The 12,497-nt window shown below is 45.4% G+C and overlaps 4 protein-coding genes across 4 annotated transcripts; 2 read left to right on the top strand and 2 right to left on the bottom strand.

Annotated features, from left to right (window-relative positions):
* Positions 1–515: 515 nt before the first annotated feature.
* On the bottom strand, positions 516–3,213 carry N7495_007953 (M13 family metallopeptidase; the record flags this gene model as incomplete). Its single annotated transcript, XM_057210604.1, has 8 exons — positions 516–593; positions 651–1,012; positions 1,067–1,099; positions 1,165–2,263; positions 2,324–2,637; positions 2,698–2,886; positions 2,953–3,140; positions 3,194–3,213. 8 exons carry the CDS (start codon positions 3,211–3,213, stop codon positions 516–518), a joined length of 2,283 nt encoding a protein of 760 aa, XP_057060147.1.
* Positions 3,214–7,341: 4,128 nt separating this feature from the next.
* On the top strand, positions 7,342–8,631 carry N7495_007952 (guanine nucleotide-binding protein subunit alpha; the record flags this gene model as incomplete). Its single annotated transcript, XM_057210603.1, has 5 exons — positions 7,342–7,468; positions 7,520–7,704; positions 7,755–7,891; positions 7,942–8,227; positions 8,290–8,631. The coding sequence occupies 5 exons, from the start codon at positions 7,342–7,344 to the stop codon at positions 8,629–8,631; spliced, it is 1,077 nt and encodes a 358-aa protein (XP_057060146.1).
* Positions 8,632–9,262: 631 nt separating this feature from the next.
* On the top strand, positions 9,263–10,431 carry N7495_007951 (mitochondrial 37S ribosomal protein mS38; the record flags this gene model as incomplete). Its single annotated transcript, XM_057210602.1, has 2 exons — positions 9,263–9,677; positions 9,749–10,431. 2 exons carry the CDS (start codon positions 9,263–9,265, stop codon positions 10,429–10,431), a joined length of 1,098 nt encoding a protein of 365 aa, XP_057060145.1.
* A 955-nt stretch (positions 10,432–11,386) lies between these two features.
* Positions 11,387–12,320, bottom strand: N7495_007950 (H(+)-transporting V0 sector ATPase subunit c; the record flags this gene model as incomplete). Its single annotated transcript, XM_057210601.1, has 6 exons — positions 11,387–11,445; positions 11,506–11,609; positions 11,677–11,833; positions 11,920–12,049; positions 12,159–12,171; positions 12,304–12,320. 6 exons carry the CDS (start codon positions 12,318–12,320, stop codon positions 11,387–11,389), a joined length of 480 nt encoding a protein of 159 aa, XP_057060144.1.
* Positions 12,321–12,497: the final 177 nt, after the last annotated feature.

Raw genomic sequence — 12,497 nt, 5'->3', positions numbered from 1 at the left:
TCAGCTCATTTAGTGTGACCATATATTAGTACTGCGTTCCATTCATGACTAGTTAGTTTCTCCGTAAATTGGGTTAATTAAACTAAAAAACTCTTAGCGTCAGAATAGGAAATATCCCTTCCATCAGAGTCTTCGTCACTTATCTCAAGCCTATCTCAAGATCCATCGAAGTGCAAAAGATCGGTGAATCTATAGAACTGGATTATATGGTTGAATTCAGCTCAATCTAGCAAGGTCAGACCGCTCATTCGGTGATCTGCAGAGGGGGAATATCTGAAGCTGGGCCCCGGCGGAGCCTAAAAATGGGGCTATATTACCAAGCCTGAAGATTCCGAGGTCTGGGCATATTTAGTCAACCAAGGAACTTTGGAATATGATGAACTATGATATAGATCAAATGAGGATAGCTTATAATTTCAATCACACAAAATACTCATCAACCCTCACCTAGGTAGGGGAGGATTGATTTATGGGAATAGCTACTCCGCTTACTATCTAGGTATAGTAAGACTGCACTACCAGAGCTTGCAGACAGGCTTTTTATCCGGGCATTGGAACGCTTCCTTGAACTCTCGAGAGTTGGCCATGGTTGCCTAAAATCATAATTAGCCAACTGACAGCCCTGCAGATGAAATGTGATCAATACTTACAATGATCCGCGCCCGCTTAGGTGCGTGTGGGTCATTATATATGCCTCTTTCCGCTGCCTGGAGGCTGTTCTTTCCGCACCACCAGTTCGCATACGAGATGAAAAACAACTTCTCCTTCGAAAAGTCAAGCAGACCTGGAAGATTGGCATCGTCGGTGCCACGCTTCTGCCATGCATGGTAGGAAGCACTCAGACCGCCAGCATCGGCAAGATTCTCACCCAGTGTCAGTCGTCCATTGACATGAAGGACCTTACCACCTGGACCTTCCACTGTGATTTTGGAGTATTGGTCGACAAAGCACTGTGCACGCTCTTCAAAGGCATCGACAGTCTTGGAGTCCCACCAGTTGGTAAAGTTTCCGACTGAGACCACAGTTAGATGGGTGAATCAATCAAGCGGGGCAACTAAACACATACCTTCGTCATAATGGCGGCCGGTTGAGTCAAATGCTGGAAAGTTCTTAGTAAATACTCGCCGCGTAGTCATATCGAATTCCCATATGTAATTCACTTACCGTGTGACAGCTCATGCCCAGCAACGGCACCAAATGCACCATAGGCCAGATATAATGGGGCCGTAGGTCCATAAAACGTTGGAGGTTGCATGATCCCGGCAGGGAAGACGATCTCATTGCCCGGAGGATTATAGTAGGCATTAACTGTAGGGGCAGTCATATCCCATTCATCGCGGTCCGTGGGCTTTCCTAGCTTTGACCACTCGTTGCGAAGATCAAACTTGGCCACATTGAGTTCATTCTCAAAGAAAGTGCCGTTAGACACCTTCAGATCCTGATAATACTTCTCTACATCCTTTGCGTCGAGGACATTAGGGCTGTTGGTCGGATACCCGATCTTTTGGACAATGTTGGCCACTTTCTGTATAGCCAGCTTTCGAACATCTGGCGACATCCACTCAGTTTGGTCAAGCGTAAAAATGAAACGTTCCTTGATATCAGACACGATCTGATCTCCGAGCTGCTTGGATTCCTCGGAGAAAGAATCCAACACGTAGAACCGACTCAGACTCCAGCCTTGACCACCATCTAGCAAATTAATGCACGTGCGCCAGCGCTCTTCCTTCGCTTGAGGATCCTTACCTCCAAGCTCATTTTCGAATTGGCGAAGGGGTTCAACTGTCTTATCCTCAATGGTGTCTGAGTACCGCTGAATCAACTTCCACTGCAGGAAGAAAGACACCGTCTCACGAGAGGTATTCTTCAAAATGTCCGACAATGCTTTCATGTACGAAGGTGATGCGACAATCAGACGGTCGCCTTTAAAGTCATGCGGCGCTAATTCAGAGATAATATCGGTAAAAGAAATCTCTGGAAGCAGCGACTCAGTCTCCTTAATGCTGAATGGGTTATAGTATTTCGTGACGTCCTCTGAAGTTTCTGTATCTGGAGACGCATCTGCAAGCTTTTTCTCAAATGCTACAACGTCCTCAGCGATTCTATCGTAATGGCTAACATCGAATCCTTGGAATATCTGCTTCAAGACTGCAGTGTACTTGGCAACAGTCTCTGTATTGTTGTAATACTCTCGTGCCGGCAGTCCGATGCCTCCAGGTGGCGAAACAAAGATGGCAACATTGTCAGGGTCTCTATCATCAGCCTAATACTGTCAGGTGTGATCCATGTATAGCTAATATTAGGAAGTTTCGGGTGTACTTACCGAAACTCCTGGGGAAACCAATGCTTCGACACCAGATTTTATGAGATAAAGGATTGCACTGGTAAGATGGTCAAGAGTTCCTGAAACAATACCTTTCTCGGCAGGGTATACCTTCTTCAGTTCCGCCAAAATATGAACCAAGGGCTCGCTGCCGCGTTGCCTAATAGTGAACTCGTCCAAGCAAGCATCGTATGCATCTTTGAGCTTCTTGAAGTTCTCGGTATCAGACTGCTCAGAAGGCTCTGAGCGCTCGACAATGTGACGTAGACGAGTTTGGGAGTTCTCTTCCATGATAGTGCCAGCAAATATCGATCCTATAATAAATTTAGCCTTAGATTAGGAGTTGCTTTTGGGACGATCACGGGTTAACGAACCTTGATCAGATCGCATATCGTGAATCTCTCTCCAGCCACCGCAAACATACTGGTCGAAATCGGTGCAAGGATCAATACTCTTATAGTTTGGATCTAAGTTGTACAGAATTTCGGACGCAGCGTGGATACATTCTGGCGTCTGGCAGACTGCAGGCGCCACCTCTGGTTCCGGGAGTGGGGGCCGTGGTGCTGGAGTAACAACCTCAATCAGTATGAATATCGACTAAGGATAGGATCTTGGAAATGAATACATACTCCTAGTCAATCTTATCAAGATATAGATCAGGAAGTAGAAGGCGCCAATTTTAGCCAAGGTGTTCCATAGTTGGGCTCTTTTTTTACAGGGGCCTTTTTTCAAATTGCCTTCGAAATCATCATTACTGAGAAGGCTCTGTTTCTGTTCGGTCTCGTATTTATCTGGACAGATAAAACCCCGGTCATCACTAGAGGACTGTTAGTAGAGCTTTCCCGTAGATAGTTACATCATAACACTGACCTGGGTAGTGGCTGAACCATATTGCGCGAATGGCAAATGACAGCAGTATAAAGCCACTGGACAGCTCAGGTCTAAGTACAAGCATAGAATGAATAGCACAATTGAATTGTAATAGTTCTGCGCCTTGAGAACGAAGCACTAAACCTCTCGGGGTCTTCTGACCTCGGGAAGCTGGGGAAAGACGTCACATGTCCTTGGATGAGTCAGCGATCGTCGTCAATCTCACACAGCGAGCTATTCATCTGAATTTTGAATTTTTGTTACAACTAGCATGCCCGTGGTAAACCCATAGATACGAGATGCGGCGGACTTAGGATGAGAATCACCGAACTGTCAAGTGCTGTTCGGTGCACAGCCTCGTACATTTGTAGAACAATGTAGGAAGGATAGGTATGTAAGTGGAATGATTTGAAGTAAGACTAACTCTTGAAAGGTTATTTACCTACAACTCCGTAGCTTGGAACTTTGAGTGGATTATTGTTGGATGGATTGATAATCAACGAGATCTTCCAAACTCGGATGTTCTAAAGAGGGGTGTACGGCACAGCTTCTCCATCGTCGTGTTTCAGCACTCCATAGCCTTCGAAGTCATCTCCGAGCCTTTTTTCACATACTCCACACGCCTTACAAGGAATCGACTCAATTGAGAAGAATTATCCTAATGTTTCGTAGTCACGCCGTACGTACAAAGTAGTAGACCGAAAACGTTAGAATACTCCACTCGCCAGATTGGGTTTAGTGCTAAAATAGAGATACCAACTGGCTAGGCCCCCAGGCTGTATGGATTAATACAATCGTGTTAGTGAGCAAGGGATTAATTATGCCATCTCCAATTGATACAAACAACGTCAATCGATCACAGTAGGTTTCAGCCTGCAGCTCGTGGGCCCGAGTAAGTGATACTGCACAATCACAGCAAGTCTTCAGTATACTCTTCGTACTCCTAAATGAAGTTGTCAAAACTGAACTGATTCTCTAATTCCCTTTCTGTCGGAATAATTTTCCCTGTCTGTAAATATTCCTTAATTTCCAAACAGAGCCAGTGTCCTGAGATAATAAGGAGTAAAAACTGGTTATCACAAAGTATCATAGCTGCTTTGAAAGCCTGGTACACAACTTCCGGCTTCTCTAGGAGATCAACTACATCGCACTGGCAGAATTCAATGAGGAAAATTTCAATAACTCGATGTTGTAAGCAGTAAAATACGAGTATGTTAACTTTTTCACTCTGTGCTGAATGTTGGTGGGGCAATTTGACAGCTGGACTCATCCAAAATGGGAAATCGTGGCGGGATTGAGACATATCAGATGTACTAATGTAAAAGTCAGGCATAATAATACGAAAGGTCAACGTCCATGCCCTGTGCTTATTTTTTCTCGCATCAGAAATCATCTGGCTACTGGAATGAAGGCATCATGGATAGAACATATATGTGCTTTCTTTGGAAATATTATACCACGGGTTGTCACTTGCCCAGTGCTCAATTTCTATTCGAGACTGCGGAAGACAGGGGAATACCTTCTCTATGCTACTGTAAACATAGCATAATATCTTGTATAACTATAATAGGTTCAAATGAGATATTGAGTTTACGCCCGATGCAGGAAGTATGAGCTAGTACTATCTTCCAAGTCGTGAGGTGTGTAGCTTCAAACAAAGTTCCGAGCTGAGAATGATATCCATACCTATGTAGGGTTCATGCACGAAATCAAGTAGAGGACACAGACCACAGCATAAGTAGGCAACTGCAAGGGTGAACCTTGCTGGAAATGGACAAGCCCTGAAAGTTATGTAGAAAAAGCGAACTAAACACAATGCAATGATTTCCATTGCATAGTATTTTTTTTTTTTTGTTTGCGGAACTCCCTGAAGAGTGGGATCTGCTGTCAAACTGGTGATCATCAATGCATAAATTACGTACTAAGTTGCACCGGGCAATAAAGCCGTAATGATCCGCTGGTTTTCACTAGCTCAACGTGACGGGGACGGAGATGGAATTATTTTGAGTTAGGTACTCCGCCATCTGCCAATATAGTAGATGCAATTTCAAATGTTGGTTATGATTATTCCGAGATTAGAGAAAGGCTGGTCAGGATTCCAGTGTTGGCACATCAATTGAACTGGTATAAGACTTACCTAAAAAAAAAAAAGTACCTAGGTAGACCCTGTAGATTTACATACTTTTTATTTTGTCGGCCGTGGAGATTCCAGTGAGAGTGAGATCAGGAGATAGGTAAGTACTAGTTATTATATAACGGGTACTGCCGAACCAGCTCCAAAGGATGGATCAATTTTGGGACCGGGACCACATGGCCGCTAAGCTAGCTAGAAACTAAGCGAAAGGGGGGTCAATGGAATCTCGATTCAGTGATTGGGAGTGATCGAGGATACAGTTCAGTTGTGCGGCACAGCATAATGTTTAAAATACGCCACGTTGCGTGGAACGACTTGCTACTGTCAAAAGTACCTATGTCAAGGGCAAAATGGATCTGAATGCATGAAGATGTATATGTACGGAACCTTGGAAATGACCAGGAGGATTACACTGCAGCCTTGGAATAAGAAGTACGGAGAATCCATATTAAACTAAATTATAAAGAGTCTAGGGACTAGTATAAGTGGACCGGGATAGAATTCCGCCGACGTTTCGGGTTTTTCCATCTTGATGGCACCATTGCTAGGGTATAATGTTTAGTATTTTTGTCCCAGAGTTGAGTATGACTCGTGTATCTCCTAGTAGCTTCACTATATGCATTGAACAATTCCATGGTACCTTTAAAGAAAATAGTGGAGTTAAGAAGTTAGGAGCTCTAAAAGTGGAAGGGAAGAAAACTGATTATAAACAATGTAAAGCCCACCATTTGAAACTAAGAATGATTCCGACCTTTGATCATTGTCCAAGCTCGGGTATCAGCTGGACAACTCAGGCCCAATCAATGGCCCCATTTGGTGGATCGGCGTGAAAAGCCCTGGTATTAGAGTACTACTCTATATGAAAGGAAGGGGCCGAAATACCACTCCCTAACGAGAGTACTTTTATAGTACGTATATTGCTACCTAGGTATAAATCAAAGGATGAATAGTCAAGTTTGTGACAAATATGGAATGGAAGATGTAAATACAAAAAATATTAGAAAATGTGGAAATATAAAATAGAAAATATAAATTATAAATTATATAATATCAAAATATCAAAATATCAAGATATTTAAGGAATTCAGTATGCCGATCATCGGAAGTGAACCTTGGGAAGGTACGGAGTAAACCCCCATCGAACGCAAGAGTCTAGCCTAATTCTACTACTCCGTATCCTCCGCTTGTGGACTCGACTCTTTCTTGTGGGACGGCAGAGATGTGCTGCCGATAATATACACCTTTACTTCTTTTGCCCCTTCCTTTTTCATTCTTAATATCCCCCTAACGGCTTTTTTCCAAAAATACCTTTGATCTTCAATTCTCTTTTCGTCATTATTGTTCCCGTATTCCCCTCTTTCCCTCTTTCTTTCTCTTTGGGAAAGCTATAGGTTCTGGAAACCTTGCTCGTATAAGTCTAAATCTACATTGAAGTGTCCGATCTCCGGGAAACCCTCCGCCTAAAGTCTGGAACTCCCGGTATCGACATCTGCCACACGGTCTCGGCTACCAACATCTTCCTCCCCCCCCCCCTTCGACCTTCGAGTTGCTTCGTCCAAAGCGCATTACCTGCCACAGTATCTGGTCGTCCTTGTCTCGGAGGATAACCTAGTCCAATTGGGAACGCAACCGAATTACCAACGGACCGTAGCAGATCCTGCGGGGAAAGAACCGATCGAATCTCCTCCGCACGGCAACATCTCAGATACGACATCTCATTCGCCCGCGAGGTATATAAAGCTGAATAAGGGGCCGGTCTGTTTGGTAGGTCAACACCTATCATGTTTGCTCGGGGCAAATCATGCCGGATTCGAGTTCGCTTGACTCTCGAGGGTCTCGGTCTCGGGCGGGAGAGTGGCGCATTGCTCTGCGACATGCCTGGTTCAGGTCATATCTCTAGTGCGCCTGGATTTGCTCCGAGTTGAACCTTGGAAGTCGCAACAAGGTCTTTTGCTAACTTAATCACTTTTACTCCAGATATACATTTCCTTGCTTCTGCTTTCGTCCCTATATCATGGGTTGCGTAGGCTCAAAACCTGCCGAGGAGGACAAGGAGGCGCTCCAGCGGAATGCTCGCATCGATCGATCCATTAAAAGTGACAAGAAGAATATGGACCGGACGATCAAGATTCTGCTACTAGGTAAGTCGCCTTCGGAGCATTGCTGTAATCTTTTATTCTAAACTTTAATAGGAGCCGGAGAGTCTGGAAAGTCCACTATCATCAAGCAAATGCGCATCATTCACAGTGGTGGATTTCCCGACGAAGAACGCCATCAAACACGCGCTGTCATCTACTCCAACACTGTCATTGCCTTCAAGGTTTTGCTAGACATCATGAATGCCGAGAACATTGAATTTGAGCGCGAAGATTCACGGGTAATTTCCTTTCATGCCAAATATGTAGTTCATGACTGACGTTTTAAAAGATCGCAAGCACAATATTAGACAATGAGGATCCCGATGTTGGGTCGGATGAGGCATTTTCGAATCTGAAGATCCGCGATGCGATGCACACTATGTGGCTTGATCCAGGCGTACAAAAGGCTGTCGTGCGCGGCCATGAGTTTGCCCTACATGATAATCTCAGCTAGTGAGTTGATCTTCTCTGCTTAGAATTTTCAAACTGCTCACAACCTTCAGCTTCTATGAGTCCTTGGAGCGTATCTTCTCTCCCGGCTGGCTACCTGATAATCAGGACATGCTGCAGGCTCGTCTCCGAACAACAGGTATTACGGAGACACTGTTTGAGCTTGGTCAGATGAACTTCCGGATGATGGACGTCGGTGGACAGCGATCAGAACGGAAGAAGTGGATCCATTGCTTTGAGGGAGTGCAATGTTTATTGTTCATGGTTGCCCTATCTGGCTACGATCAGTGCCTTGTAGAAGACCAGAATGCGGTGAGTACACAGACTTCGCATGCCACTTGATTGACAACATACTGATCCGATGCGCTCCACAGAACCAAATGCACGAAGCTATGATGTTGTTTGAGTCTCTCGTCAACGGCGAGTGGTTCAAGCGTAAGCCTATCATCCTTTTCCTGAACAAAATCGATCTCTTCAAAGGAAAACTCGCCATATCAACCATCTCCAACCATTTCCCAGACTACACAGGGTCAAACACAGACTTTGATGCCGCAGCACGATATTTCGCCGATCGCTTCCGTGGCATCAACCGGATTCCAGACCGTGAAATCTACATCCACTACACCAATGCAACGGATACAACGTTGTTGAAGGCTACCATGGACTCGGTACAAGACATGATTATTCAGAAGAATCTTCATACCTTGATACTATAAGGTAGAGACGATTTTCCTTACTTTACGAAATCCCCACTGTTGGCCTTTATTTGATGACCGTCTTCCTTTTCCACGACGTTTACTTCTCACTTTCTTTCAAGCTTGTCTAGCCTTCTTTTCCCTCTTGTTGCATTACCCGGTGGCTTCCCTTTCGTCTGTCTCCTGCAAAGATCTTATCTCTTCTTTACATTCACTTCCATATTCTTCACGAGGCATCTTGTTAGAGGAGCCGTTGGCTCTTTGCTGCATTCAAAAGCCCGTTATTAACGCCACTCTTCGGTCTCGGCGTTACTTTGTTGTTATCTTTACTTTGTTTTGTTTTTGATATTGCAGGATGATACCACTTTTGTTCAATGTTTTCTCCACGCTCCATACTTGTTGTACCTCATGACTGTGCCTTTGTATAATCAAAACTGTCTATATTCGACAATCTTAATCCGCTTGAATTAGATCGAAACCAAATATAATCCCTATCCCTATCAATGTAATTGTAACAAATGGAGCTCCTTGCTATCCCCACTTTCAATTAAATCGACTTTCAAGTGTGGAACATGATTCGGATGATAAGTCACTTGACAGGTTTCAGCCGCTTATATTGACACCTGAGGCATATAATTATGTAATAACCCGCATGATCAGAGACGCCGAGTTCCGACCCGACGATTTCGCCTTCGGTTCAAAGACTCACCCTAACCGTCTTCCCAGCTCTTGGGTCTTGTCAATCATGTTGTCAACATCTTTGCGCCGGGCCGCATGGGTGCCTCTATCTGGCGTCCAGCATGTCCCTTCTACTGGTTTTCTCACCACGGCTCGTCATATACACCAGCGCCGATACTCCTCATCCTCCAAGCCTCCGTTCCCTCCCAGCGATGGCCCTCGCCGGATAGATGCTACTCCGACGAAGGGAGTGAACTCCTCCAGTAGCAAAGCTACACGCCGCCGAGGTAAGGATAGCGCTACCCGCAACGCTTCGTCGAAGTCTAGCCAGCATGCGGCATTTTCCAAGCTGCCGAGCGTGCCCTCGACACAGCACCGACAACCGCATGGTCAGTTTTCTGAGCTGCTACTTCCTTATTCCATAGTGTATTCGCAATTACTAACTACCTACTCCTATCAGACGTGCATGTTGCCTCATTCTTCTCCATTCACCGCCCGATCTCCGTAACCACCACGGTTCCCCCAACCTCGACCTTCGAAGCCTTTGATGCCATCTTCTCCTCAAAGAAGATTCTGAAGAATGAGCCCGAGGATGTCATCTTCACTCTGTCATCAACTGTCCAGTCTATGGAGAACAACGCCATGTCTGAGTCAGAAGACCAGTTCGGCCAGATCCACCGAAGCTTCAGCGAAGCTGACGGGGAACTGCGCATGCTCGACGGACCAGAGCGCATGTCTGTAGAGGATTACGTTCGTACTCTCCGACCATTCCACCCTCCCCCGCCTCCAACCCCCATGGATATGTCCGCCGAGACCGAAGCCATGGAATCGCAAGAAGCCGAGACCAGCTACTCGACCGTTCTGACGATTCGGGAATCCCGCAACGCCGATGGTAGCAAGAGCTACGAGGCACACACGGGTCCCTTCGTTCGCGACGAGATCGAGGCTCCGGGCATGCACGATGAGATGACCATCGACATGCCCTCAACATCGGGCATGACCTATGTCGAGCGCCTGCGCAACAACCGTACCATGCACGCTATTAGCACCAAGCGGCGGCGCAAGGCTAAGATGAAGAAGCACAAGTTCAAGAAGCTGATGCGGAGAACGCGTACTCTTAGACGGAAGCTCGATAAGACTTAAGTTTAGAGGTTCTTTTTTTTTTTGCTTATTCCTTGTTCGGTTTTCGTCGGATGCATCTTTGGCCTGTCTGCACCTTTCTGAGTAGGGAATAGCGTCTTGGTTTCAGGGCACTTATATTCCTTGCTAGATCGTAAGCTGCAACTCTTATCTCCATCATACTTCTCTCCTAAACTATCAAATATCCAATCATCTACATTAACATCTTTTCTCTGATATCATTGCTTGCATACATCATGACCCCGGAAATTCATCAATGTAGCAATCCTGTTTCCTGTAGACTCCCTAATAGGATGAACCTGGTTCATCAGAGCGTTCGCCCGCAATAGTAAGTCGTAAGTCGAAAATCCATTCTGTTTTACCTCGGAAGAATTTTGATTCTTGTGGATATAAGAGCCCAATTGACAAAATTCGATACAATACGTATGACGAAAGCAAGAATAATTCACAAATCGGGGTTACCATATCGTACCAAATACAAAAGCCCGACAAAACAAAAAAATAAAAGGACAAAAATAGGCAAAAACCGAGAGGAAGAAATACACGCAAGAATCGATCAAACTGACAATGAAACAGTCCAGTTCTCACTGATAATGCGAGATCCATAAAGTACAGTATCCAGCACACGTTCATGCAATATAAGCCAGTCCCATATCTCCTCACACCCAGTCGACCAGGGTCGAGTTCGAAATGAAAACGTGGTTCCTGATTCTACATACCATAAAAAACAAGAAAGATTCCTTTCACAAGTCAAATAAATTTATCTTATCCGAAATATTTTCGTTTCTTTGCACACACTCGTCCTCTCAACGAGACATAATGGGACTGAAGTTGATATGTCAAATATAAGAGGTCGCAACAAAAAAGCACGTCGAACCGCGGGTTTGTACGAAAACACCGCAGTGCCCGAGAGTCGATGGAGATGGCCGACCCTCGGATGCAACGAGATGCATTTTGTCTAGCAAGAGGCTTTAGAGCGGGAGTTCATGAGAAGAGCGACAATCAATCCGTAAAGACCTATTCGAGGGAATTGATTAGAACAAAATTTCCTGGGGTGTAAAATAAGACTCGACTCACCCAAGACTTCAGCGAAAATGAGAATCAAAATCATTCCGACGTAGAGACGAGGTTGCTGAGCAGTTCCACGAACACCAGCGTCGCCGACAATACCAATAGCAAAACTGTACCAAGTATAAATGTCAGTGGCAAACATCATATGGGTTTCGGAAACTTAGGAATCAAACGTACCCAGCAGCCAGACCAGCCAGACCGACAGAGAGACCGGCACCCAACTGAATGAAACCAGTGTACAGGGGCAGTGCCTGCTTCAGGTCGTTGGCGACCAAGACCGACACGACAAGACCGTAGATACCAATGATACCAGCCATGACAATGGGGACAATGTCTGCGAGTCTAGATTAGCAAACCGCGACCGGGAAAAAGCGGGGACCACATTCAGTAGTGGTCGTTAGGCCTTGAAGCTTCACATACTCTTAACGATCAGGTCGGGGCGGAGGACAGCCATGCTGCAAACTCCGACACCAGCCTTAGCGGTACCATAGGCAGCTCCGAAGCAGGTAAAAACAATAGCGGACGTGCAGCCCAGCGCACCAAAGAAGGGCTAAAGAATAAATATCAGCTTTCCGATCGATGTAGTTTGAAGGATGATATGGCGGTTGAAATGGCAGGAGATAACCTCATGAGACGGCAATCTCGGGAATGGGACTAACCGCATAGACGGGGCTATTAAGAATATTAGATTAGTAAAGCAATTATTTAAACGATCTGACAAGCTCATGAGATTGAAGCTGTTGGATTGGCGATTCATAGCTGTCAAGCACCCAGGGGGGCTGAGGCACGAAGACGACAACTTACCAGAGTTCTGTCGCCATTTTTGATGTTAAATGACTCGATTGGTCTCTCAAGAGAACTTTAGAGCTTGAAATGGATGAAATAAGACCCGAGGAGTGCAGGATCTGGCCGATGATGGGGAAGATGCGGTCGGAAAGGATGGAGAGAGGTTGGCGACTCAACCACGCTAGTGCTATGGTCACGTGAATCTTGGCACC

This window comes from Penicillium taxi (assembly GCF_028828555.1).
Source record: "Penicillium taxi strain IBT 34144 chromosome Unknown utg000005l_segment0_segment0, whole genome shotgun sequence".
Lineage (NCBI taxonomy): Eukaryota > Fungi > Ascomycota > Eurotiomycetes > Eurotiales > Aspergillaceae > Penicillium > Penicillium taxi.
This window is presented reverse-complemented; position numbering and strand designations above follow the sequence as displayed.